Here is a 23,267-nt window from a genome sequence, read left to right on the forward strand (position 1 = left end):
CTAGGGTTAGTGACAAAATTTATCTGAGGAAAAAAACTGCTTTTTTGTTTGAGGCAACTTCCCTGGATCATTTGCTCTATCTACTCTTGAGAAAGTGAGGCAAAGGTGAGCTAACCATTGTAGATAATAATGTGAAAGGCAAAATCACTGAGTGACCAGTAACAGTTAGCTAAGTAGAAATGGAATGATGGATGTTCGGAGCTATAGGCCTCAGGGAAAATAAGACAGCAGAGAGGGAACACTGCTTTGAGAAGCAGACCATAAGGTGGAGGACTGCAGTAGGACCAGGTGAAGAGACACAGTCTCTTGAATTTAAGAGCAGCAGTGCTCATTCCTTCATTAATAATATGAGCTTGTTTGGTGCCAAACACCGAACTGAGATACCACAGTGAAAGAAACACAGTCCTGGCAACTTGAACAACTTACAGTGTATATATCTAGCCACTGTTACTGCATTGCTGTCTGAAAGTCAATATTACATTTTCTTTCTCTACAATGCAACAGCTTTAGTTTACAAATAAGATAGTTGTAAGAATCTAGTAAAGTTTGTCAAATACTATGGTACTCATGTCAGCAATGCCTTGAGGAATACAACAAACGCCTATAACCATGTTTTGACCAAAATAAGCAGAGAAAGCCATGGTAAAACTGAGAAATAGTGATTAAGATAGGATGGTCATAGTTGATCAAGACAGAATTCCTAAGCAAGAATTCAGAATAAGATAAAAATCAGCAACTATAAGAATGTAAACACTTTTTGGGATAAGGCAATAAATTCCCTAAAGTTCTAAGAATAAGGATTTTAATTATTTTTAAAAAATATTAAATAGAAGAACGATCCCAGATAGTTGGAGAACTTGGATTATGGGATTAATACAATACAAATCTCTCTATTCTGCCTACCTCCCCTTTAATAACATATGCCCCTCATGCATACAACATACAACCTTTGACCCAAACTCCTTGCAATATTGACTGGCTAACCTCTTTTAAGTAGTACTTGGCATTTACTGTAGTCCTGTCAACCCTAGCTGTAGTGCCTCTCAACTAGGTCTTATATAGAAAAACTGTATAATAGTCTATTCTCAAAATGATGCTAAATGACAGAAAGCATCTTATTCCAAGGACACAGAAATTTTTTTTAAAACTTCGGGAAACTGAAAGACTTTTAGCCAAATGAATTTATCCTTAATGTTGTAATTTCAATCTCATGAGCCAGACTGTGGAAAATGTCTTTGAACACAGAAGTCCCACAAGCTACACCACTTGGCAACCATTGGCTTGCCTGTTGGGGACTTCAGTACTGTGTTCGGCTTGTTCTCAGCTTCCCCTACCATTAGTGGGAATGGCAGATTGCAGAGGAGATGGTAACAATGGTAACAGTACAGCCCCTAAGCAGCAGCATTTGTATTAGACTTTCAGTATTATATTTGAACTGGGAAGCAACTCAAAACATAGCTCTGCAGAATTTTACAGGAATAATGGGCCAGTGAGAGATGATCTATAGAGTCAGCTATGGAACAGTAAAAATCTCCATATTTCTCTTTAGGCACTGATTTTCCGCCAACTTCTGTTTTGCTTTTTTTTTTTTTGTTATAGTTCTCAGTGGTATTCAGCATTACAGCTCTTTAGGATTGTCCTTGCTTTAAACCAGGGGTCCTCAAATTTTTTAAACAGGGGGCCAGTTCACTGTCCCTCAGACCATTGGAGGGCTGGACTATAGTTTAAAAAAAACTATGAACAAATTCCTATGCACACTGTATATATCTTATTTTGAAGTAAAAAAACAAATGGGCAAAAACACCCACATGTGGCCGGCAGGCCGTAGTTTGAGGACGCCTGCTTTAAACAGTTTATGAAAACCTGTATACTTTTTGACTGACTGATAAATTACATTGTGTTCCACTTTATGCTTTCAGTTCTTCTTTCCTTTCCAACTTTGTACAGACATTTACTGTATACTTCCTATGTAATAGAAAGATTTTAAAAAGTTAATTAAAATAATTCTATCAAAATATAAGAACTCACACTGATTTATAATTGTCACTAAAACTCACTATAGTTTTACTACAGTTATACTATGTTAGTATTTTTAATACTCAGAAAAATACTGTCATACAATATTCATAAAAATGTTTTTAAATGTATATACATTGCATTTCACAATTGCTCTGAATTATAGCTCCATGCTAGAATGTGCTTAACTGCTCCTATCTAGCTTATCCTTATGAACCTAGAAAAATTGTTTCAGTTGATTGAATTGCCAATGTTCTTACAATTTTAAGTAGAAGTCGTCCAATTTTAATATAGCAACTGATCAGCTATATAGAAAACAATTTAAAAAGCCTTCTGAGTCCAAGCTCAGAATCATGACTCCTGTCTTCCATCCAACCCAGCATGCACTCTGGATCCAACTTATTTGCTTTTTGGCAAAAATTTACACACTTAGTGAGACATGAAACTATACTTCAGTTCCTAGGAAAATAAAATTTACATGAAGGTGGCTAAGTTGAAGCAAATATTGTTTGTTAAAGATATTAATGCTGGTTTTGAAAAATGGGAGTAGGGGATAAAATTAAAAAAAAAAGAAGCAGCAAACCAAAAAAATCTATTGAAGATTGAAGAAAATATTACTGCTATCTTTGTTTGTTGTGTTATTTCTGTCTCAATGTTACTTCTAGTTTTCAAAACGTTTTTACATTAATCTTCTATTTATCTCAACACTTTTAGTGAATTGTTAGTGTGTTCCACCACCTTTCTTACAGCCATTTGAGCTTTAGAATTACTTGAGTTTGGTTTCTATTAGAAGAATTTTAATATTTCCAGATACTTTCCAGAGAAAAAGAATAATGAAGTAATTATTATTTGTCATCCAAAACCATATTTGTCCCCTTGGCTTTCATGAAAAACAATATTGTACTTCCTCTTGCATACATGCTAGGGACAGTCAGAATTACTTAAATACCAGTATCAAATAAATATAGACTTAATTAATAGAGAAGCATTATCCAAAGTTGTTAAGAGCACAGTCATATGTGTTAAATATGCCTGGATTTGAGTCCTAAATCTTCAAATTAATAGCTGTATGGCCTTGGGTGAAGGATTTAACCCCTGTACACCTCAACTAACTTATTTATGACATACTGGTATATGGTATCTGTTTCAATAGGTTGTTTTTTGTTTTATGTTTTTAACAGATGGGGTCTCACTATGTTATTCAAATTAGAGTACAGTGGCTATTCACAGTTTCAACCATAGCGTACTGTAGCCTCAAATTCCTACACTCAGGTGATCCTTCTGCCTCAGCTTCCTGGGTAACTAGGACTATAGGCATGCTGCTAATGCCTTCAATGGGTTGTTTTTAAGATTCAAAGGAACAGTGCTCAGCAGAGAGACTGAAACACTGCACATAATAAAAGAGCTGCTTTTAATGTAACAGTTATAATAATTCATAAAATAATTTAAAAGATAAAAATATATAATTATTTCATAGTACTCAAAACCCAAGTATCTTACTCATGTCTCATAATGAGTACTGAACAGTACTGAATAGCATTTAGCACAGTTTTATCAGTTTTATCAGTTTTATCTCTTGATTCTGCCATAACTCTCACAGTGACTCTGAGCAATTATCTTAATTTCTCTGGGCTTATCTTAGATTTCTCACTTAGAAAATGATTAAGTTCTTCTCTTGATTCATCTATCACTTTGGGGGAGAACTTAAAGATGAAGGAATAGGGGTCCCTAGGTCGCAGCATGTGTCCTATTTGCAAGAAGTAACTCTGTAAGTTACTTCAGTGGTCCAAAAATTGAACCAAATTAGTTAATTTTATTTTTAAAAAGCTCATAATTTACCTAAAAACTCTACCCAATAACCAGTCTTGCCCTTTACCCTTCCAAACAAATCGTAGTAATGGTATATCATGCTCATTTTGAATGCATTTCCATAATGCTTCTTTTTCAAAGATCTATACATAGTTAGTTTCCATTAATAGACATACTCTGAAAAGGGGGAAAACATTCTCAGAAAGACTACAAAATCAACTCAAATATTTCAACACTGTTCTGAACTACTGTCAAACCATACTAAACCAGGGATGCTTCATTTATCAGAATTGATCAGTTTCTAAATACTTTCAACAAAACCTTCTTCTAGAGAAACTTTAGTAACAGCTACTAACTGATAATATATCAAGATTCCTGACTTCTATAGGGATTATTTTTACTAGTTAGCAATATGCCAAATTTAAAAGGCTTAAAAAAATCGTATAAGGGAAAAAAGAAACCTGTGAAAGACATTCACTTCATGGCCCAGTTTGTTTAAAATAATGCAGCTATTTCACTTTATTAGACTTACCTAGACCAAATATATATATATATATATATATATATATATACATATGTCTTAATATCTTAAAATACTAATGGCTCATGTAACATACACAGGTCTCTGGAAGTTAATACTTTCTGCTTTAAGGAAACACAACTTCAAAGTTAAAATGACAGTCTGCTCTAATGGATAAAATCTAAGTCCTTTTTCTTTTGTTTATAAATAACATTTCTTCCCTCTACACAAAAACTAATCAACATTTACTTAGTGTTTACCTTTCTGGATTGCTAATTTCATGAACCACAGGTATCATTTAACCTCAGAAAATAATGAGGTTCATTCTTTTCTCATATGATTTATCACTGTGTAGGATGTAATGACTATATATTTAATATTAATAACAAATAAAATAATGGAGATCCTATCTATATTATTAAATGATCTTTGTTTGAGGCTATGTCAGTACAATTCCCTAAGAGATATATGAGTAGTCAGAGGTATACTAAGTAGAATTAAACAAACAGATTCAGGATCATATATCAAGATTAATACCGTTAGAAATGATCACTCTGAAGTTTCATGTTTCTATGCAGGCAAACAACAACCTCAAGGGAGTTATCAGATTCTAACTACTGTCTAGGATGAAGACTAGTCTGAAAGCCATAAAAATAATGGTGTAGTCATTGGATGGAAAATACTCTCCTAAGATCAAAACCTTTTTCATCATTTTACAATCCAGCCCTTTAACAAGGGTTATGACAGAAAGCAAAGATGTCAGGATTCTTTCTGAAACCAAATAAATAACTGATGGTTCACATTTATTATTATAAGGGCTGGCTATTTGTCTGACACTGTATTACATGGATTATCTCATTTCATCTTTCTCAAAACTCCCTATGAAGTGAGTAGTATTATCTTCACATTTTACAGATGAGGTAAACTGAAGCTTAGAGAGGTTAAGCAATCAAGGTTGATGGAACCTAGAAAATCAAAGGTGGGATTTGAGCCAAGCAACCAGAGCCTGAATACCACCTGCAGCCTAAATCTCCCAAGAGGAAAGGAACTAACATGCTAAGACATCAACACAGCTCATTATTATACATATTTAAATATTCATATCAAGTCAAATACTACCCTACAATATTCTAGAGCCTGTAATATCTTAGAAAGAAATTTTGTTACTTCCTCATTCCCTCTAAAAATCAACAGTTTAGTGTTTGGGGGAAAACAAGTTGAACAGAGAGAAACGAATTTATATATGTATTAATCCACGAAACTGCACAATATATTTCATGAAATAATGATAGCAGCTGTATCAGCACTCCTTTCTACTTTAGAAAAACCCTAGTCATATGCATATGACAACTGCATTTTACTAGCATCACCAAGACTTACCTCCATCCTACACATTTGTATATATATCATGGCAGAGATTATTATTTCCCCCAAAAATGAGAACCCCTTAAAAATCCAAGTGTATTACCTACATGGATTTTTAAGGGTTCTCATTTTTTTGGGAAATAATAATCTCTGCCATGATATATATACAAATGTAAGCCTCACTTTGGGCATATAAAAATTATAAATTGTCTTTAAGGTTTCACAAGCCAGTCATTGTCCTAATATAATTTAAAAAGAGGAAAGCTTCAATATTCTATCGGTGACTTTGACTTTCTCTTACACATGAATTTTGTGCCCATCATTAACTGAAAGTTCTTTTTTTATTTTTCATAAGATCCTGCCTTTTGCAGGCACCACTTTCCTGGATTAGAACAGCATCTTAATTTCCTTTTGCCGAAAAAGAATTTAAAACATTGGTTTGGAGCTCAACTTCAAAATGAGATCATAATAGTTGAAGAGCTCCTAGATCCGTATGACATCTAATATATGCCAAAGTAAAACTACATCTTACCTTATTACCTTGTATACCTGGGAACCCCATTAATCCAGAAAGGCCTTGATCACCCTATAAACAAAACACAGAGGTTTAATATCATGAAAGAGAATTGAAAAGTAGAGCTGCTTTGAAAATTAGAGCTCCCTTTAATCTTGGATGTTAAGCTCTTACTACATTCATGGCCAATCTTCACAATTGGGCTCAAGTTTCACCTAGTTTCTGAATCCTTTTGATCCCTTTTCTGAGACTCCCAGCCCTTATCTCTCCCAGGGCTTAATACCTGGACTATATTTTTCCACCTCCATACTCTTGCTCCTTTCTCTCTTATGTTCTTTTCTCTAGGAATGCCCTCACTCCCATATTTCCCATCAGCTCAAGGTCTACTGTGTTTTTAAAAAGCTAAAGTAGTTTCCTTAAAAATTCCACAAATGCTTTTGTGAGACAGCTGAGGGAAGGTTCTGCCCTACCCCCTTCTTGAGGACCTGAAGCCTGGTTGTAAACCCCAGTTGGAATTATCCAGGGGTGTGATGGCCTAGATGGGTTCATATGACCACCAGGAGCAGGGGCACTTCCCTTTCCAGGAAAGAGCTGGTACCTTCCACTATGCCTGCCTGCACCACAGAACATTAACCCTGGAAGTGACTGAAGCGAAAATTTATTGGGAGGTCCACGTGCCTGGCTCAGACAGACGACTTTACTGATTATGGCCGTCTTTCCCCAACCTTGAAGAGTACCTGCGGGCCCATCTTGTGGAAGGAAGGAGAAAGTACACCAGTGAGGGGGAAGGAGTGCCTGTAGTGGGTAGAAGTGACAACTAGAGACATAGGAAGCAGGAAAAAATGTCAAAAAGAGTTGGGGAGAAAGTAGAGATGGAAACATGGGTCATTTTGAGCCAGTTTACTCAAGGTACACTTTTTCTTTACCTTTTTCTCCCTCTTCCCACTGTAAGATTTGTGGCACATGGGAAAAAAATAATGTGTTTGAAAGAAAAAAAGAATACATAGCTAATAATCTTAAATAATAAACTCCTTAGTAACTATGTTCTGTCTAGTTTTTAGTACATTATATTCTTTAATATGCCATCACATTAAACAATCCGAAGAGAAAAGTATGTTTCTGGTTATTAACAATGGTGTGCTTTTCCATTTGTTCTAATATTCACTTTACTGCTTCTCAAAGTTTTATTAGGATGGCTTCCTTTGCAATGGGATGACCAATTTTTACAGGGCTTTTTGTTTGTTTGTGTAACATTTATTACTCTGATAGAAAGGAAAGAAAACTGCACCAGGAAAGAAGAGACTTGGAGGCTGGCCCCCTTCCACTAGCTCTAATCATGGATGAATCACTTATTTTCTCTTCCTCCATCTGAAAAATCAGAATTATGATGACAATGATGATGATGATGATGATGTCATCCTATTTGTCTTATAGGAAAGGAAAAATGACACCATTTAAAAACTATCTATGCATGCCCCTGAGGTCCCAAAAGGGCTTCAAAGTTTGTGTATGGTCTATTATAGATGTTACGTGGTGGATGTTACATGGTGAAGGACTGTATAGGCCCTGCATTTCCTATATTCATTAGTGACCACATATTTATTATAAAAATGGCTAAATAGTTAAAATTATTTTCCAATCCCCCTCTACTCCCACCAATTTAATGTTTTATTTTGTTTGTGTTCAGATGTATGTGTATAACTAATCTTCTGTCTCCTTGGTATATTTGAACACAATTTAATGTAAATACAATATCTAAGAGATTGTTTTTAAGTTTTACCATTTTAGAAATACATCTCTTAATTTTAAAAATTAGATTTCACCTAAAGCTGAATGGCAACATGCTATTAAATTTTATATCTCACTACATTTCTCTTAGATAGGAAGGACCAAAATTAGTACATGAGGAACTCAAAAAGTAAAAAAAAGACTGACATACTTCTACGTCTTAACTCCCATATTGAACAAGCCTGTATTTTGTACAGAGAAGCCACAAGGAAAGATAAAACCAAGCATTTGATATAAATGTGAATGTTTAACCTGAGAGTTTTATTTAAAGCAGTCACCAAAACAGAGTGGGCCTCTAATTTCCACATTTTAGGTAAGAAATCAAATATAGTATATCTTGATATTTTAAAAGATGACATTTGTTTCTCAGGTTGCAGGATTTTTTTTCTTGCAATAATTAAGAGACTAGTGAAATATGAAGTTGCTAGTAATAAACTTCCATTCCTTTTCTAAGTTATTTAGGCTCAGTGCACTCAATTCCATCACAGTAATACAATTCCCAAATTTTGAGATAAAAATGATTTTTAACATGTACCCCTCCAAATATGTACTATTCCATATCCATAAAAAATTTAAAAACAAATGTTTTTGAAGATTTACTTGGTAGTATAATATCTATAGAGTCCATTATTATGATGTGATTTTTTTTAAGTTTATAAGAGTTTTTGTAAGCCAAAGAAAAAATTAGATGTTTTAGATTTGTCTAAACAAATCTTCCCAAATGTCCTCCATTTGTATTGATCCTCACTGGAAAACAGCATCCCCCTCCCAATAAAGATTTTGTTGCTATCTTTACTTTAAAAAATGACTTTTTACCTAAATATATATATGTTTGTATTGAGAAAATTATGATAAAATGAAAAGCATACTGGACCAGAAGTCAGGAAATTCAAATATATCATTAAGTCTGCCACTTACTATCTATGTGATAAGCCATTTAAAATCTATAAGTTCTAGCCGGGCGCGGTGGCTCACGCCTGTAATCCTAGCACTCTGGGAGGCCGAGGCGGGCGGATTGCTCAAGGTCAGGAGTTCAAAACCAGCCTGAGCGAGACCCCGTCTCTACCATAAAAATAGAAAGAAATTAATTGGCCAACTAATATATATAATATAAAATCAGCCGGGCATGGTGGCTCATGCCTGTAGTCCCAGCTACTCGGGAGGCTGAGGCAGGAGGATTGCTTGAGCCCAGGAGTCTGAGGTTGCTGTGAGCGAGGCTGACGCCACGGCACTCACTCTAGCCTGGGCAACAAAGCGAGACTCTGTCTCAAAAAAAAAAAAAAAAAAAAAAAAAAATCTATAAGTTCTGTTTTCTCAACTAGAAAACTAAATAATGATGACTGTTTCTCTCACAGAGTTACTGTGGCACTTAAACAAGATAAAGTATTCTAAAATAGTATTCTAAAATGGTACAAAATGTCATTGGAATTTATATATTATTGTGTGCATGTACATCAACAGCAAAATCTTTGCAGTTAGGACCACATCCTACTCTAATTTTTTATCCCATCTATTTCTTATTGGCAGATAGCACAACGACAGGCCACAGTAGACACTACATAAAATTAATGTTAAGTTTTAAATAAATAAGTTAAAGTGATGATATAATTTACTTAATTCTTGAAATATTTCTTCCTTCATTAAAATCCAATAGTTCTCTGATATCTTTTCTGATACAGTAAAGATATTTATATTTTAAAAAGATAAAAATGATTTTAAAATGCTTGAAATATATCATCATGATTTTATTTCATGAACAAATAATTACCTTTTCTCCAGAAACAGCTTGACCTGGGGAAGATCCTGGATCTCCTTTGGGACCCTGGAGAAAATAGTTATAAAACACATGGTAAAGCATAAATTATGTATAGTATATATCTTCAGTATGTATCATTAGATGCTATATACATTATATAGTATTAAATAAAATTATTTTAAATTGAGATAGGTATGGGTTATTGATTTTGTTAATATACCTTCTTCTTAGTCTTATTTTTAAATGCTGAGAAGATTGCTCAAAATTCCCTAGATATAGTTGATTTTTTTAAATCTAATAAATATAAAGTTATACTGCTATTGAAACATTTTCCTTGGGGGACCTAGGTAAAGGCTTTTGTCTTTTCCATTTTTGTATCATACTGCATTGTTATTCCTATTTTAGCTTTGAAAGACTAGTTACATTAGGAAAAGAAAACTTCTTATAATGATTCTCAAAATTCTAAGTTTAAATATTTTCCAAAATCTTGCAATGCCCATCGATTACTTTTATAATAAAGAAAAAATTTAAAAAGATATCTCTTTTGTCAAAATTCTTTTTATTTTGTTCTAAAAATAGATACTTTTTATAGTTTAGGGACTCTTTATCTTTCACATTTCAAGAGGAATATGACATTAAATTTCAGCTAAAGTTTTTGGAACAATATTAAAATAATCTTTCTTATGATGAATAGTAGCAAAGTATCTCTTTTTCACACTTCATAAAATATAGGGGCCAAAATGAAGATTCTTTAAAATTCAAATCCTGATTTCATTACCATTCTCAACAAAGGATAAATAATTCTCCTTTCCTAGATACTATTTTTACCCTTTGGGGAATAGGGAAATAGACATGTCTTCTTTCACAAATTCAGGGATGATTTTAAATAGCTTTCAAGCTGACTGATGAAAAAAGGAATACCAAAAGAAAAGTCCTGCATGGTCCTCAGTAAGTCTTTTAATTTACAAATTCTAAATGAATGCTCACTGGCAAAGAGTCCTGTGTTCTATAGTAAAAGAAAATTTTTAAAGAAAAAGTTGTGCTCTAGGCTGACCTCTTCCCTTTTATAGACATCATTCCTTCTACCAAGGCTACAATTTTAGATTATTGGTTATAGAATTAGGGAACTTAAGAAATGGCGTTGGTGATGTTTTAATATTTATGAACTAAACTCTTCACCCCCCCAAAAAATGGTAATTTACTTAGAATGTATAAGAGATATTAGAGATTATCTAGTAAATCACATTTTGTATTACACATAAAGAAGCAGTGAGGTCCAGAAAGGTTAATTGATTTGCTTAAGATTGCTTAGAAAAGTATCAGCAAACTAGGTCAATTTTCTTTTTTATATCACAATACCTATTAAATAAAATCTTATTTATTGGTTTCAATATATTTTAATCTTTTATTATAAAAACTAGCTAATTGATTTGAGGCAATAATTTACAGTGAATTTAAAAATAACTTGAGAAATGATAACCCTTGAGAAGTTTAAATATAATAAAATCCTTTGTGTCCAATGTCTTCACTTATGAATATCATGTTAAAAATTCTAACTTTTTGGTCATATTTGAATTTTCTATTATCTATTAGCTTTCTTAATATCATCAAATAATTTAACATTTCATTGTCCACTTTAAAAAAAAACTGAAGGAATGGGCAAAAGTGATCAATTGGGAAATAAAAATTAGATATAAAAATGGAACTTTTTCTTATTCATATGTTGTATTTCTGGACAACACATTTGACACATGTGTCAAATTTCTTTTTTTCACACAAATATGACTGAATTAATTTATCAAGTGATGTTCTAGAACTGGAATTTCAGGTCAGCATTAAGGAAATGCTCTTAACATGGCTAGTTGTGCATATAAAATGCATTACGTGGAGATTATTATTCAATAATAACTTTACCTGCCAACTTTACCTGAAATGTCAAAGAAGTAGGTAATACTTTTCTGCATTGAAGGAAAAAACTCCCAAATTTATTACTTTCTCCCTCATTTTGTACCAACTCTTTGATTCCTGACACATTTTTGGTCTTACTTGTTTTTTTAAACCCCCTTTAGAATTAAATTTAATATTTATAAATTAATTAATTAATCATAATTGACTTTGTACCTCAAAGACCAGTGACATGCTACATTCAGGGAATAACAATGTGAATGATGGCTAATTTCACCTCAGAAACAGTGTAAGCTGAAAGTTGAACAATAGGCATCTTTAAAGTGCTGAAAGAAAAACCCAGATTTGTATACTCTATAAAAATATTTTTTAAAGAATATAAACAACAAAATAAATTTATTGGCAAACAAAAACCAAGAGAATTCACCACCAGGAGAATTTCACTACACATGTAAAGGAACTTTTTCTAGCTAAAGAGAAGTGACATCAGATGGAAACCTAGATTTATAGGAAGGAGTGAGGAGCACTGGAAATGTAAATAAATGAGGAAATGTGAACAACTTCCTTTGTTTTTTTAGATTCTCTTAATTTCTTTAAAAGATTATATAATGCAAAAATTATAACATTGCACTGTGGGATTTATAATGACATAGATATAAAATAAATGACAACAAAGCACAAAGGATAGAGGTAATGGATAAATGTAATGTCAAAATGTTCTTATAGTTTATATGAAGTGACACCATATTAACTGTAAGTAAACTAGAATAAGTTAAGGATGCATATTGTAATACCTAGAGCAATTACATAAATAATTGGGTAGGTAGGTACATAGATAAAGAGATATAGCTCAAATGCCCTTAGAGAAATAAATTGAATGCCAAAGAATATTTTATTAATCCAAAAGAAGACAGAAAAAGAGGAAGAGAGGAACAAATAACAGATTGGATAAATGGAAAAGAAATAGCCACATGGTAGGGCAAGACCCAATCATACATAATTACATAAATATAAAGTGGACTTAACACTCCAATTAAGAGATTATCAACTGGATAAAAAAGTAAGATCCAACTACACATTGTCTATAAAAGACGCACTTTAACTATAAGACACAGATAGGTAAACGAATAGAAAACTATATCCCAGGAAAACAATAGCATTCAAAACTGGTGTGGCTCTGTTACTATCAAACTAAACTTAAAGAAGAGGAGTATTACCAGAGATGAAGAGAGACATTTGATAATGATGAAAAGTAGTTCATCAGGAAGACATAAAAACATACATGCAGAGCACAGAGCTGCAAAATATATGAAGCAAACACTGACAGAACTAGAGGGAGAAATAGACAAATCCAAAATCATAGTCAGATATTTTAACACACCTCTCTCTGTAATTAATGGAACTAGACACAATAAAGCAGTAAAAATAGAGAAAAATTTAACCCAACCACCATAAACTAATTGACATTTATAGAATACTATACCCAACAACTGCAAAATATACAATCTTTTTAAGTATGCATGGAATATTCACCAAGACAGATCACATGTTGGGCCATAAAATGCCTCAATAAATTTTATAGGATTGAATTCCAGTGTGTGCTCTCTCATCACAATGGAACTAAATTAGAAATCAATAATAAACAAAACAACATACTTCAAAATAACTCATGGGTCAAAGAAGAATGCATATATTTTTATCTGAATGATAATGAAAATGCAACATATCAAATTTTGTGGGATGCAGTTAAATCAATCCTTAGAGGGAACTTGTAGCTTTAAATTCTTATATTAGAAGATAAGTTTTGAAATCAATGATTTAACTTTCCACCTTAAGAAGCTAGAAAATGAAGAACAATTGTAGAATAAGTAGAAGGAAAGAAATAATAAAGAAGTGAAATTGATGAACATTAAATAGCCCATAGAGAAAATTAACAAAGCCAATGTGTTGGTTCTTTGAAAGATTAATGGAAGTGAACTCTTGATTTTCTCCCAGGCAAAAACAAAACATACAAAATGCTGATAACATGTTCCTCCTCATTCCAGTAGATGGCAGCTCCCATAACACCAGCTCAAGCCTTAGAATTATCTTTGACTCTTCTCTTTCTCACTGTATATGTAATCCAACAGCAAATCATGCTGACTGTAACTCAAAATATACCTAGGTTTTGAGCACTTCTCACCACCTTTATTGCTAACACTCTCATCCATGCCACCATCACCAATGGTATGGACTAGGGTAGACCAGTAGAGTAGACTCAAACTGGTGTCCCTTCCTCCACCTGTCCCTCGTTCCAATCTATTCTCCACATGACAGCCATATCCTAACAATATAAATTGGATGTAAATTAACTGCCTAGAACTCTTCAATGAATATCCAACATATCAGTAAAATCTAACCAAAATCATTACCAACAAGGTCCTATATAATTGACTCCTACTACCTCTGATCATATACCTACCACTTATGTCATTCAGCTATTCTTCAAAGATTGTCTCAAGGCAATCTTGGAATTGTTTTTCAACCTTTTCTTCATCAGGGTTGCAAAAACAGTGATTTTTAATTCTAGCATTCTTTATTTACTAGCATTTTCTATAAAAATAAACTTCCTTTATCAACCATTTGGTTATCCTGAGGTTCAATTCTATAAGAAGGGAAAGGCAATTTTTAAAATCTTTTGTTTTACTTAGCATTCTTTGAAATAATAATGTGGTATAATAAAATATATATATTTGGTTTTTGTCCCTAGCTCCTGGCACAGAGTTCCCAAACCCCTTGGAATTTCCTGAGTGACAAGGGTGTCTTTTGTTAGTCACAACAAGCCCCTTTTGATCATACCTAAGTTTATACTAATAAAATGACTCAGGGAGGAGCCCCTAAATAGCTTTCAGGATTGGGGTCTGTCCCCAGAAAGTTACACAAGGGATGAGAGGGTGGGAACTTTCAGTCCTACTTCCCCCTTCTCCCACTGCCAGGGATGGGGGTGGGGAGAGAAGTTATGTTATAAAAACATAACTGGGAAGGTAGTGGCAGGAGAGAGCATGGAAGCTCTGTATTCCCTACCCTCAATATTTTGTCTTATGCATCTCTTTCATTTGGCTGTTCCTGAGTTGTAGCCTTTACAGTAAAGTGGTAAAGGTAAATAAAGTGTTTTCCTGAGTTCTGTGAACTGTTCCAGCGAAATATCAAATCTGAGAGGGTGGATCATGGGAACACTTGAGTTGGTAGTCTGTCCAGACTACAAAGTGTGGGCAGCCTTGGCACCCCATTTTTGGGGTGGCATCTGAAGTGTGTGCAGTATTGTGGAATGGAGTCCTAAACCCAGTGGAGTCTGATACTAGCCCCAGGTAATTAGTATCAAAATTGAATCGAATTGTTAAGATATCCATTTGGTGTCAGAGGATCTGAGAATCTCACAGATGCAATTCTGTAGCATCATCTAAAGGTGATCAGGGAGGGTTTGTCTGTTTGTTTTTTGCATCATTATAACTCATGGATTTAGAAATATTTGATGTGATTTAATCTACTGACATTATTCTTAATGATGTTCAAATAACACCAATTTTTGATTATTTAAGTTGGCACCTGAACCCTTTTGATATTTCACTAGTAGTCTTTGATAACAAGAAATAAGCATTTTTAATATACTTAAGTAACATTTTAACTGTAAAACCACAAACAGAATCAAAGAAAAGAATCATATTTTGTCTGCCTTTCCAAGAATGTCCCCATGCTGTCTAGAAGAATGGGAGCAGCTCAGTCTTTAGCATTTTATCATTGTTTACATTTTCCTAATGTTGAACTGACGATTTTTATGGCAATTTGACCCACTAAAAAATTTTTAGAATGGGTCAGCATCTATACTTATTTATTTAATTTACATGCAAAGAAAAATAGTACTTCTCACTAGATGAAATACATAATGGAGACATGGGAGCATAGAATCAAAACTAGTAAGAGAACATAGTACTAAGATATTACTGTTTGGTGTTAAATACTTAATATTATTAATATCATTAAATATTATTAATGAAGCATTGTTATTGCAGTTAATTAAGGCTAGATGTTTTCATTTAATTGGATTTAATTTGAAAAACAGATTTTTTTCAAGTTAAAATATTGGGGAAATGTGAAGCAGGTAAATAAATGATATTTTATTTTCTTGGTGTTTATTTACAAATTAAAATGGCCCTAATTTAAGGTAATTTACTCAAATCATAATCTATATATTTCAGAGGTTTCCATATATAGCTATTATACTTTGACAATAAAGAATTTGTAATACCAAAGCAGGCTTGTAGCTGACTTTGCCACTAAGTAAATAAATCAAAGTGTGTCAGGCTTTCAGAGGAACCTAGCTCTTTGCCAGCATAAGACAATTGTTTTCAAGAATCATGATCTGTAGATGACAGAGATCCTCGGTGTCCCAAGGCTAGCCTTAAGAGTTAAGGACCTTTTTTTATAAATGTCAGGAAAATGATCTGATTTTTATTAGTAATCACTCACCTTTGGACCTGGTAATCCAGGTAACCCAGGATTTCCATGTGGCCCAGGTATACCCTGCAAATAGCAAAAAAGTCAGATCATGCCTGGAATAGATACAAACACAAATAACAGTGTTTATTATACCATTTCAATAAATATTTCATAATACAATAATATAATTCATTATACAAACATAATACAATTTCATTAAAATGATACTATCTTTTTTTTTCAAGGTTGTTTATCTCTTTTGAGATTTTACATGTTTCAGTCTTGGAAAGGATAGCTACATTAATTATAGAGCAGAACTATAGTTTCCATCTTTTGTTTCAAAACACTACCTCATAGTGTTTACCTCCCTATTCACCACCCCTATCTCCAGCCACAGGATACTGCTTAGTGCTATTTCTAAAAGCTGTGCAGAGTAAGAAACCTACAAATAACAAAGTATAGCTGTTTAATTACTCTCCTCTCAACATGTGTTATTCCTTTTGCATTTGAGTTTTTGTATATGCCATTATATATGCCTTAAAGCTGTGGTCCACAACCCCTGGGCTGGGCTGCAGACTGGTATTGGTCTGTGATCTGTTAGGAACCAGGCTGCATAGCAGGAGGTGAGTGGCTGGTGAGTAAGAGAAGTTTCATCTGTATTTACAGTTGCTCCTCATTGCTCGCATCACCGCCTGAGTTCTGCCTCCCGTCAAATCAGTCACTGTCTCCCATCATCCCTAGATGAGACTGTCTAGTTGCAGGAAAACAAGCTCAGGGCTCTCTCTGATTCTGTATTATAGTAAGTTGTATAATTATTTCGTTATATATTACAATCTAATAATAATAATAGAAATAAAGTACACAATGAATGTAATACACTTGAATCAACCCCAAACCATCCCTCCCCCCTCAACCTGGTCTGTGGAAAAATTATTTTCCATGAAACTGATCTCTGGTGCCAGAAGGTTAAGGACCACTGCCTTAAAGGCTTACTTCTTACTTACTATACTTACTCAAATCATTCTTCAAATCTCAACTGATATCCTACCTCATTTTTAAATCCTAGCCACACCAGCATGAAGTAATTTCTCTCTCCTACAACTTCTATAGAAATTTCTTCAGGTAAAATTCATTTGCCAATTAGTTGTATACTGCCTTGGGAAATTTCTTACACTGTTCTCATCTGTTATTTAAATATTGTTTTATTGCTATTTTAACTGCCTATGACATGTTCTATTTCGTTCCAGGGTTATATATTCTTTGAAAAGAGACTTTTAAATATTACTAGTGTAGCACTTAACACACATTAGCCACTCAATATTCATCAATTTGATTTTGTCCCATCGATAAATTATATAATCTGAGTTCAAGAATTGATTCTATTTACTGAGTACCTGCTATGTACCCTGGCTGTGTTAATGCTTTATATGTCTCATTACTAATCCTTACAAAAATCCTGCAAGATTATTATTTTTACTCTCATTTACAAATCAGGAAGCTGAAGCTCACACAACAAGTAAGTAGAGGAACTGAGAATCATCCTCTCCAGAAAGCCCTCCAGGTATCCAGGCCCCCTGCCCCCAGTGTTTATTTGGGTTTTGTACCCCACCTCTGTGCTCTTTAGCCATACCTCCATCTTAACACATAACATGTAGTTAATAATTATTTGTCTGTCTCTTCAATTCTGAATTAATAGAGCAGAATGTTTCAGAAAGACAGGGCTGTGACCAATATAAATATTGAAGATATATCTAACAGGATCAAAACTAAAGAAAAAAAGATTAGATTTTAGGATATATGTCATTGGTAACCTTCAAAAAGTACATTTTAATAAAGTAGATGGAAAAAATATATGGGGATTAATGAATGATTTGTTGGTGTAAAAGTAAAGACAATGGGGATAAACTATTATTTCACAAAGGTCAGTAGTGTAACAGTGAGCCAGGTTAATAACTTTAGGAAAAATTAATATCAATACAAGTTTGGGATTTTTAAAAGTGCAATAACTTGTTGGTTGTTGCCAAATGATATAAAACTTGGGGAGTGTGAAGTTTTAAGTTAGATGATTGAAGGGAATGAAATTAGGAACATTAAGTGAAATATTAGCTTTGAGAAGAATACTGTTCCTTCCTTAACAGAAGAAGGATTGGGCAAACAAATGAAATTTTAAAATAGGATATTAGAGAAGGAAACTGCTGTATTATGAAAATAGAGGGAAGATTCAGAACCTAAAGGTGATGGTGTTGAAGAACAGCCTTAGCGGTAGAGAGGGAATAGAAATAGTGCAAAGAGGAACTCAGGTCTCAGAAAAGTAGGGATCCAAGGTCTTGCCTCACAGAGAGGTAGGAGGATGGAAATGGTTCACAGGCTAGAGAAGAATGGGCATGGTTTAGAAGGAACTATGGGAGGAATGTGATAGCTCATCAACTACAAAGAAATTTTTTAAAATGCTAAACAACAGCTAGAGCCCAGTGAGAATTCATCTTAGGCTTCAAATGGACATGAGTTTGGTGTGAATATGGACAACTCAAAGTAATACTTTACAGTGATTTTTCTTTATATTGTTTATATGATAAAAATCAAGATAAAAAGAAAGTGGATTTTATAAAAGGTATTTGCATTTGTCTTTATAACACACAATTCTTTTTCTAGTTTATCGAAGAAAGGTTTTCTTTAGTAAAAATCCACATTTTTTTAGGTTTGAAAGAAACTAATTCTAACAGTAATAAATCTTTTGTTGGACCTGTGTAATGTGAGAAACTACTGCTGATCCTTAAGGCAGCTTTTTCCCTCAGAGCAATTTTTTTCTAGTCAATAGCTCCAGCATTTTCCACTATGTAATCCAGGAATGTACTCTTAAGGCAGCCCACTCCTCTTCATTTCCCAAAACAAATGAACCTCATCTTGGACTATTGAGACCACTTCATAACTAAGAATAATGTTATAATGAACACCAGAACAGCCACTAATTTACAAATTTGATGATCTTTCTTGGACATGTATGTGTACAGAGTCTGCTTTGGCTGGATGTTTACATTCAAATAAACAAGGATGCACGTGTTCTTATGCTTCTCTTGAATTGGCAAAGGTAAGGCTAAGTTTGAAGATCCAGGCAGGTTTCCAAAGGAAGTACATACTGTAAAATACTAGAAAAAACACACTAACATACAAAAAGTTACTAATTCTAACAGCCAGCAGGAAATGTAGCCCTGTAGGTCTACTCCTACATGTAGGTCTACTCACCCGTGGACCTCTCTTTCCTGATGGACCTGGGATACCTGCTGGACCAGGTGGACCCTTGGAAAAGAAATGCCAAGACATTAGGCATGATAGTAAACACACCTTTTTCACAAGTCTTAATAAGATTTCCAGGATAACTATTTTTCATTCTCCAGTTCCCAGTTGTCAATGATTTTAAAGTAACATGAATCTCCTCATCCTAATCAGCAGGGGTGAGTTGAAACTCAAATGTCCTCTTTAATCTGGCCAGAAATGGCAGCAGGAAGTCTATGACATATGATTACAGCCACTGTATCTGGTTTTTACAGGGACCATAACTAGTAGTTTTGTGGGTAAATTTTACCTAAATTTACTTTTACTATGGAAGGAGGAATTCAATTTAGGGTTTGGAGACCAACAACTGCAGGATTTTCAAACACATTTCAAAAGAACACTTGCCTTGAAAAATGAAAGCACTGGCCATCTTATGTTCTTTTAAAAGCATTATACCAAGGATCTATTTAATGTGTTAAGCTGTTATGCTGAGATCCTTCTTGTATCAGATATATCCATTAATACCTGATTTATACTAAATGCAGCACACCAGGAGGTCACTAATAGAGTTAAGTGATTTATAAGTATAAAGGCAAAACCTGATCAATTGTTAAAGTGTTCATAAATTTTAATATGTTACTTTTTAAATACATCAAGTAAGAAATAGGAAACTAATTCTTTACTTCTTCATATAATGTCTTATGTTATCTTTTTTATTTACTTTAACAATCAACTGTGGAAGAATAAATGCTCATTTGTGATATGGTTCATTCATCTATCTGTTCACTCATTGAACTGTTACTGAGCTCTCTACTGATATGGCATTGTCTTGGTGTCTATAGAGCATACACATGTTCTATTTAACAAATATTTATTCATTATTTCAGTAAAAATAGTACAAGCTTTGAAATTAGACACAACAGAGTTAAAATACTAGTCACACTACTAACAAGTAAAATGTAAAATGTCTATATATCTATGTTAATGGCACATAAAGGTATGACTCCATGTTAAACTATATGTGATTTCCTATATGTGACCATTTGTTAACATACAAAAACATAATTTCATATAGTTTTATCTGTAGCATGGCCAGGTACACCTAAAATTTACGTTGAGTTTCAAAGGAGGAGAGGGAAAATGGATTGATGGAAAAGGGTTATTCTAATTCAAAAACACAAGGGGAAACAAATTGTGTTGAAAAACAAGAATTATGGAGCATTTTTTTCAATATTAACTTCTACTTGAAACTTTTCCCTTTATTGATATTATCATCATATTGCAGTTTTCTGATATTCATTACATATTTCCAACTTCTCATTTCCCTTTAATTATATATTTTCTTCCCCTACCTCCTAACTTGATAAAACTTTTCCTGAATTTCTTAATATTGAGAGAGTACTATTTCTATTCAAGCCCAAACTGAGAGCATTCTCCTTCCGAAGCTCTGTAAATATTTGAACAGCTATTACCGTATCACTAGTTTCCATCAAAAATTGATTTTCACTTATTATCAAGAAAAATTGACATACTTTTCTAATTATTTTTGGTTCTGCTGTTATAATCAGAAGTTAATAGCTTTTGATTTTAATTTAAGTCCCCCAAAATAAGAGCAAGTAGGAGAAATTATAACTAAAATGAAAAAAGTAGAAAATTTTCTTTAAAAATGTCTAGTTTAGTGCTCCATCTTACTACTTGGTGACAAAAGAAAACACTATGCCATTCACATTTAAAAGGCAGTTTTGTGTGGCTTGAATGTTTGTGTCCCCATATTCATATGTTGAAATCCTAAACACAGAGTGATGGTATTAGGAGGTGGAAATTTTAGGATATGATTAGGTCAGGGATTAGAAAAGAGCCCAAGAGAGTTTATTTGTCCCTTCTACCATGTAAGGACACATCGAGAAGACACCATATAGGAACCATAAAGCAGGACCTTGCCAAACACGAAATCTATGGCCACCTTGATATTGGACTTCCCAGCCTCCAAACTGTGAGAAATAAATTTCTGTTGTCTATAAACCTCCAAGTTTATAGCATTTTGTTATAGCACCCTGAACTAAGATGCAGTTAATATTAGATACTAGGGAAAAATAAGGCATACTTTATGTTATAAATGAAATATTTGAATCACTTAATGAGCACTAAATGAAAAGCAATTTTCGTATCTTCATAATTTTGCCTTTCCAGATCTTTAAAAACAGAATATTAATAGGTATTTTATAGAAATCAGAGAAGCAACATGATTTTTTATGGTATACCTTTTTTTTGAGGAGAATAAATTACTTTCTGTAAATAAAGTACTAGAAAAAACACTGTAACTTTCAGATTATTTGTTATTAACAGAAAATACAATTTGATTTAAAAAGCAATGGCTTTGCAATCATGCAATCTAGATTCAAATTATGCCTCAATTATTTACTAACAGGATAACCCTGGACAAGTCAGTTATGTTTCTAACTTAGTTTTCTCATCTTTAAAATATTAATGACAAAATATCTACTTTTTAGGATTATTATGAGAATTAAAGCTATTATATATAAAGTACCTATCATTGTGCCTAGTATATAGTAGTTAACCAATAAACTGTAGTGTAACTTTTTAAAGGTATACATGGGGCCCGGCAAGCACTCAATAAACGTCATCTATATATTATTACTAAGATAATATATATACTAAGGTAAATATATTCAATAGACTAGTACTTCTAAAAGACAGTAACCTCAGGCCATTAATTTTGGAAGTCCTGCATCTTATATTCCTTTTTAATTCATTCACTCATTCATTCATTCATCCATTCATTCAACAACCATTATAAAGCATCAAGCCCTCCTGGAGTTTATGGTCTAGATTAAAGGACACATATTAACACACAATCACAAATTTTACTTAGTAATATGGAAGAAAAGAACAGGCAATCAAAAGACAGATTAACAAAGTGGACCTAATTATGTGTATTGTGATGTCAGAAAAAGCTCTGAGGAAGTGTTAAGTTAGACCTAAAAGACAAACAGTAGTTAGAAAAGAGGAGAAAATAAAATTCCAGAAAATAGGAATAAGTGAATTAAGGTATGAGTAAAACAAAACAAACAAAAGACAGAGTCTTTCTGAGAAATTGAAAGAAAACTAATAGAGCAAGGGGAAAAGTGAAAACTAATAGAGCAAGGGGAAAACCTCTACAAGGTTGCAGAGGTAAGCAGGAGCCATATCACATATGTCTGTCTGCACAGGTCACGATACAGAGTTTTCAATTTAGACTAAGTGTTTTAATCTTCCTCCACTGAAAGACATAAGCTGATAAATAATGTGATCTGATGATCTGATTTATGTTTTAAAAAGATCACTAGAGAATTTTGGTAAAAGATGGCAGAGTGAGAACATTTTTCAAACTACCCCCCTTCCTTCAAAACCCACTGAAAACAAACAAAAAAAATCACCAAAAGAAGAAAACATTATCTCCAATGAAGAAACAAGGAAAGGACTACGACCACAAACCACAAAATATGAAGATTATCTGCCAAATACTGAGAAACTTTGGAGCAAAGATGTTGAGAGATGACCAAAAACAAAAACCTCCTCAGACCTCAAACTTTGGTCAGGCTACAGATATCTCTAAAAGTATATCAATCTTGAAAATCCATTCCAACATTTCAACAATCCTTTGATTATGATGATGAGGTTTAAGGGACTGGGCAAGCCACAGAAGAAATAATTCATGACCCATTAAAGACCCAGTTCAAAAAAGCCAAGAATAGGAAAGGTAGAGCTGAAGAAGAAGAATCCATCATTTTTAGGACCTACAACCAAGCCTGCTAAACATAGATTTCTGGTGGTGAGAGGGGGCA

General features: G+C 33.4%; 1 protein-coding gene across 1 annotated transcript in view; it reads right to left on the minus strand.

The window, feature by feature from the left end:
• Window positions 1-23,267, minus strand: part of COL24A1 (collagen type XXIV alpha 1 chain) — a 279,723-nt gene that overhangs the window by 250,934 nt on the left and 5,522 nt on the right. The window contains exons 3-6 of the mRNA XM_076010342.1: window positions 19,393-19,446; window positions 16,180-16,233; window positions 9,781-9,834; window positions 6,243-6,296 (exon numbers count right to left, since the gene is read on the minus strand). Coding sequence (XP_075866457.1) covers window positions 6,243-6,296; window positions 9,781-9,834; window positions 16,180-16,233; window positions 19,393-19,446 — 216 coding nt within the window. The remainder of the gene's footprint in view (window positions 1-6,242; window positions 6,297-9,780; window positions 9,835-16,179; window positions 16,234-19,392; window positions 19,447-23,267) is intronic.

Source organism: Microcebus murinus, chromosome 2 (assembly GCF_040939455.1).
Source record: "Microcebus murinus isolate Inina chromosome 2, M.murinus_Inina_mat1.0, whole genome shotgun sequence".
In the NCBI taxonomy this organism is placed as follows: Eukaryota; Metazoa; Chordata; class Mammalia; order Primates; family Cheirogaleidae; genus Microcebus; species Microcebus murinus.